This window comes from Palaemon carinicauda, chromosome 12 (assembly GCF_036898095.1).
Source record: "Palaemon carinicauda isolate YSFRI2023 chromosome 12, ASM3689809v2, whole genome shotgun sequence".
Lineage (NCBI taxonomy): Eukaryota > Metazoa > Arthropoda > Malacostraca > Decapoda > Palaemonidae > Palaemon > Palaemon carinicauda.
The window spans coordinates 138,343,462-138,349,571 of record NC_090736.1 but is presented as its reverse complement, the minus strand read 5'-3'; the positions used below and the strand labels follow the sequence as shown (position 1 = coordinate 138,349,571).

The window sequence follows — 6,110 nt, the reverse complement described above, 5'->3', positions numbered from 1 at the left end:
TAATAATAATAATAATAATAGTGATAATGATAGGAATATTGATGATGATAATATTATTAATAATGATTTTGATAATAATAATAATAAAGATAATAATAATGATAATAGTAATAATAAAATGATAAAAGTAATAATAATAATAATAATAATAATAATAATAATAATAATAATAATAATACTGTGGAAGACTGTCTTTAAATATTTATTTTCGTTGCATCTACAATGTAATGTGTCCCCCGTTAAGATTCTAATTCATCATTTACTTCCTTGCCAGACATTATGCAAATGAGGATAGGGGCTCAATTAGGCCTAAGTGAGAGAGAGAGAGAGAGAGAGAGAGAGAGAGAGAGGAGAGGAGAGAGAGAGAGAGAGAGAGAGAGAGAGAGAGCTTTTAGTAAATTGCTGTTCGAACATATTTGGTATATATATATATATATATATATATATATATATATATATATATATATATATATATATATATATATATATATATGTATATATATGTGTGTGTGTATATATATATATATATATATATATATATATGTATATATACTGTATATATATATATATATATATATATATATATATATATATATATATATATATATATATATATATATATGTATATATATATATATATATATATATATAAAATTCTGGTTTATTACCTATGTTGATATTTTAATGTTATTGCTCTTCTTGAATATTTTATTTTAATTGTTTATGACTTCTCCTGTAGTTTATTTATGTCTGTATTTCCTTTCCTCAATGGGCTATTTTTTCCTGTTGGAGCCCCTGGGCTTATAGCATCCTGCTTTTCCAACTAGGGTTGTAGCTTGGCTTTTATTATTAATAATAATAATAATAATAATAATAATAAACTAGAATGGCACTCAGTAGAGCGCGGACCCCCACAAGGGCAGCTTATTTCTCGACTTTTGGACTGATTTTGGACGTTTTGCTCAACTTTGACCTTGACCTTTGACCTTCTAAATTTTATCATTTCCAGCTCTTTACATAATAGTTTAAAATCCTCACAAGTTTCATTACTGTACGATTAAAATTGTGGCCGTATGGTTGATGACTGGAATTTGACCTTGACCTTAGACTCGACCTTGACCTTCAACCTTAAAATGTATTCATTAGCTTGTATCCTCATACACTCAAATATGAACCAAGTTTGAAATCTCTGTGACAACTATTTCCAAACTTATTACTGATGACGTGAATTGTACATATTGGACATTTTGCTTGACCGGGACCTTGACCTTTGACCTTAACCTTCCAATATTTAATCATTTCTATATTATTACATAACAGTTAATCCCTGCGAGTTTCATTACTCTGCGATTAGAATTGTTGGCCAGGAAGCTATTTACCAACAAACACACACACACACAAACACACAAACAAGGGGTAAAACATAACCACCTTCTAAGTTCGTTGGCGGAGGTAATAAGAGATGATTTTCATCTAAATGACCTAAACGCATGACTAAGGAAGTAGGCTACAATTGAGTAAAGAGAGACTGAAACTCAATAAGACTCGTTATATAGATATTGTTAACTTTCTTTTTCAAAGATTTTTCAAGAGATTGAATAAGGTAAGAGAAGTTTGCTAATCCTAGAGTGGGAAAAGGTATTTGCCAAGTTAAATCAAAGTAATTTCGCCTTGTTCTAATTGTAGTTATTGATGATTGATTTCTCATTAGGGATGTGGTAGTCTATTGGAAACGTCCTTGCCTTGCATTCTATTGGATGGGTGTTCGAGATCCGCTCAAGCTCGATAGTTTCTAATAGTGTAAGTAACTTCACCAGTTTTGTGAACTAAGGATAGGATGTTTAGGGTAGCCTATAGGTCTACCTACCGGGTCATGAGCGGCCGTTGCCTGGCCCTCCCTGTTCCTAGGTTAATTGAGAGGGGACTTGAGCTCTGATCATAAGGTCAGTCTCAAGGGCATTGTCCTAGCCATTGCCTCTGTCATTCATGAACTTCCTTTTAAATCTTAAATTTAAGAATATGAGAAGGTTCACAAAAAATGTATTGACGCTTCTGCGTGTTTAAAAATTATATTTACGTCGTTAAACAGGGCCCCATTAACTATTCAACTGCTTTCGTTTCAAGCTTTATGCTGGGAGCACAGTAGCGACTCTGTGGCGCCACAAAGCCACAGCATCGTGTGGCGGGCATGTGGTCTCCCATAGGTTTCCATTGTTTTCAAAGCCACGCCACGCCTGTGGCGGGTATGAGCGACAGAGAGCCACCGTCGCTAGTTTGCGCGGCAAATCTTGAAAACAATGGAAACCTATGGGAGACCACATCTCCCCACACGATGCTGTGGCTTTGTGGCGCCACAGAGTCGCTAGTGTGCTCCTGGCCTTAAGGCAATTCAGGTACTGAAGCAATTATCCTCTGGAAGTGTGGGAGAAATCTGACTCTAATCTATATTCATAAAATCTTGAAGGCAACTGCTACAGTAGCAAACCCCCCTTTCCCCCCCCCCTCCCTCTCAGAAGCAGTAGTTCCTCCCTCCCCAAAGTCAATTTTGCTTAGCGGGGGTGGGGGGTAAACAATTATTGGACGGATAGAGTTTCTGCTGTTAAATCTTTAGCCATTTCAGAAGGATGCTGGTATATACAGTACATGAGTCTCATCTCTCTCTCTCTCTCTCTCTCCTCTCTCTCTCTCTCTCCTTCCTGAATAACTTCTCTTTAAAGTTTTGGGATAGAGGCAGAAATTAATGCTTATGAATAAAGTCATACGGAATATATGACACGGAAGTATTGCCTTTTTAATTTTGGAATTATCATCTCTCTCTCTCTCTCTCTCTTTCTCTCTCTCTCTCTCTCTCTCTCTCTCTCTCTCTCTCTCTCTCTCTCTCTCTCTCTCGTCAAGGATCTATTAAGTCAACAAAGTTGAAGAGATAAGTTATTTTTCACCTTTAGAAAATATGAAGTTGAAATTTTTGAAAATCAACTTTGAAAATTGTTTGAAAAGAATACATAGTAAAAGTTCCAAGGTAAAAAGGTTTCGTTTTTTAAAGAGTATGTTTTTAATTTTCATTATACAATTTTATTTTTAATTTGGTTCTCCTGCAGTGAACTCTAAAAATTCAAATATATCCTACTTTAGTAATTATTGCCTTTTTTACCTCCGCCGACAAACTTGGAGAAGAGGTTATGTTTTCGCCATTGTTTGTCTGTTTGTTTGTTTGTGAACAAGTTCAGGAGCACAATTTTACTCATAAAGTAGTGAAACTTTCAGGGTATTAATTTCTATGTTGAGACGTGGAAGTGATTCAATTTTGGAAGTCCTAGGTCAAAGGTGAAGGACAAGGTCGAGCAAAAGGTTCAAGAAATAAACGCTCTACTGAGTACCTTAGGTCTTCACTTTCCCACCCTGCTTTGCTGGCATCCTCCTCCTCCTCCTCCTCCTCCTCCTATTCCTGCAAGTTCTCCTATCCCCGCAATTCCTCTTCCTCCTATCCGCAATTCTTCCTCTTATTCCTGCAATTCTTCCTCCTATCCCTGCAATTCTTCCTCCTATTCCTGCAATTCCTGCTCCTCCTATCCCTGCAATTCCTGCTCCTCCTATCCCTGCAATTCCTCCTCCCCTTATCCCTGCAATTCCTCCTCCTCCTCCTCATCTTATCTCTGCAATCCCTCCTCCTCCTCCTTATCCTTGCAATTCCTCCTCCTCCTCCTCTTATCCCTGCAATCCCTCCTCCTCCTCCTTATCCTTGCAATTCCTCCTCCTCCTCCTCCTCCTATTCCTGCAAGTTCTCCTATCCCCGCAATTCCTCTTCCTCCTATCCGCAATTCTTCCTCTTATTCCTGCAATTCTTCCTCCTATCCCTGCAATTCTTCCTCCTATTCCTGCAATTCCTGCTCCTCCTATCCCTGCAATTCCTGCTCCTCCTATCCCTGCAATTCCTCCTCCCCTTATCCCTGCAATTCCTCCTCCTCCTCCTCATCTTATCTCTGCAATCCCTCCTCCTCCTCCTTATCCTTGCAATTCCTCCTCCTCCTCCTCTTATCCCTGCAATCCCTCCTCCTCCTCCTTATCCTTGCTATTCCTCCTCCTCCTCCTCCTCCTATTCCTGCAAGTTCTCCTATCCCCGCAATTCCTCTTCCTCCTATCCGCAATTCTTCCTCTTATTCCTGCAATTCTTCCTCCTATCCCTGCAATTCTTCCTCCTATTCCTGCAATTCCTGCTCCTCCTATCCCTGCAATTCCTGCTCCTCCTATCCCTGCAATTCCTCCTCCCCTTATCCCTGCAATTCCTCCTCCTCCTCCTCATCGTATCTCTGCAATCCCTCCTCCTCCTCCTTATCCTTGCAATTCCTCCTCCTCCTCCTCTTATCCCTGCAATCCCTCCTCCTCCTCCTTATCCTTGCAATTCCTCCTCCTCCTCCTCCTCCTATTCCTGCAAGTTCTCCTATCCCCGCAATTCCATCTTCCTCCTATCCGCAATTCTTCCTCTTATTCCTGCAATTCTTCCTCCTATCCCTGCGAATTCTTCCTCCGATTCCTGCAATTCCTGCTCCTCCTATCCTGCAATTCCTCCTCCTCCTCCTCATCTTATCTCTGCAAATCCCTCCTCCTCCTCCTTATACTTGCAATTCCTCCTCCTCCTCCTCTATCCCTGCAATCCCTCCTCCTCCTCCTTATCCTTGCAATCCTCCTCCTCCTCGTATCCTTGCAATTCCTCCTTATCCTTGCAATTCCTCCTCCTCCTCCTATCCTTGCAATCCCTCCTCCTCCTCCTTATCCTTGCAATTCCTCCTCCTCCTCCTATCCTTGCAAATCCCTCCTCCTCCTCCTTATCCTTGCAATTCCTCCTCCTCCTCCTATCCTTGCAATTCCTCCTCCTCCTCCTCTTATCCCTGCAATCCCTCCTCCTCCTCCTTATCCTTGCAATTCCTCCTCCTCCTCCTATCCTTGCAATTCCTCCTCCTCCTCTTATCCCTGTAATTCCTCCTCCTCCTCTTATCCCTGCAATTCCTCCTCCTCCTCCTCCTATCCCTACAACTCCTCCTCCTCCTCCTCCTCCTCTTATCCCTGCAATCCCTCCTCCTCCTCCTTATCCTTGCAATTCCTCCTCCTCCTCCTCCTCCTCTTATCCCGGCAATTCCTCCTTAAACCTTTCCTTCTTCTGTACATCACCAACCATAGGTACTCTCTAGCCCCCTCCCTCCCTCTCCCCACTAAATGACCCTTTTGAAATTCCAGACGCACCAAGGTCTAATTACCCAAACATTATGCAAAACGAAGTGAGTCTGACGGGCAGAGAAGTGACTGAAACTCTTTACGTCTCATTAGACGAGTATTGTCGATCAAGATGCAGCTTCTTCTTCTTCATCTGAGGAGAGGATGTTCTTACTTTTGGGGGAGGGGATGAGGGGAAGCCGAGTGGGGAAGGAGATGGCTGTGGGGATGAGGGGAGGGTGGTGGGGAAGAAGGAGGAGGAGCTTTTGAATGCCCCGTAAGGGAAGATTTACTCTGGCGTAGTCATTACTAAAATGAATCAGATGGGTAGGACTTGAAGTTCTGAGGGCTGAGATTCCTCTCTCTCTCTCTCTCTCTCTCTCTCTCTCTCTCTCTCTCTCTCTCTCTCTCTCTCTCTCTCTCTCTCTCTCTCTCTCTCTCTCTCGTTTTGCAAGACTGGAAATTCTTTTATATATATATATATATATATATATATATATATATATATATATATATATAGATACAGTATATGTATATATATATATATATATGTATATATATATATATATGTACATATATACATATATATATATATGTATATATATATATGTATATATGTACATATATATATATATATATATATATATATATATATATATAGATATATATATATATATATATATATATATATATATGTATATATATATGTATATATATATATATATGTATATATGTACATATATATATATATATTATATATTATATATAGATATATATATATATATATATATATATGTACATATATATATATATATATATATATATATATATATATAGATATATATATATATATATATATATATATATATATATATATATATGTACATATATATATATATATA

General features: G+C 38.8%; 1 protein-coding gene across 1 annotated transcript in view; it reads left to right on the top strand.

The window, feature by feature from the left end:
- The window catches only part of LOC137651075 (uncharacterized), a 7,850-nt gene extending 2,484 nt beyond the window's left edge, over positions 1 to 5,366 (top strand). Inside the window, exons 3-4 of the mRNA XM_068384212.1 lie at positions 3,325 to 4,693; positions 5,233 to 5,366. Coding sequence (XP_068240313.1) covers positions 3,325 to 4,693; positions 5,233 to 5,366 — 1,503 coding nt within the window. The remainder of the gene's footprint in view (positions 1 to 3,324; positions 4,694 to 5,232) is intronic.
- Positions 5,367 to 6,110: the final 744 nt, after the last annotated feature.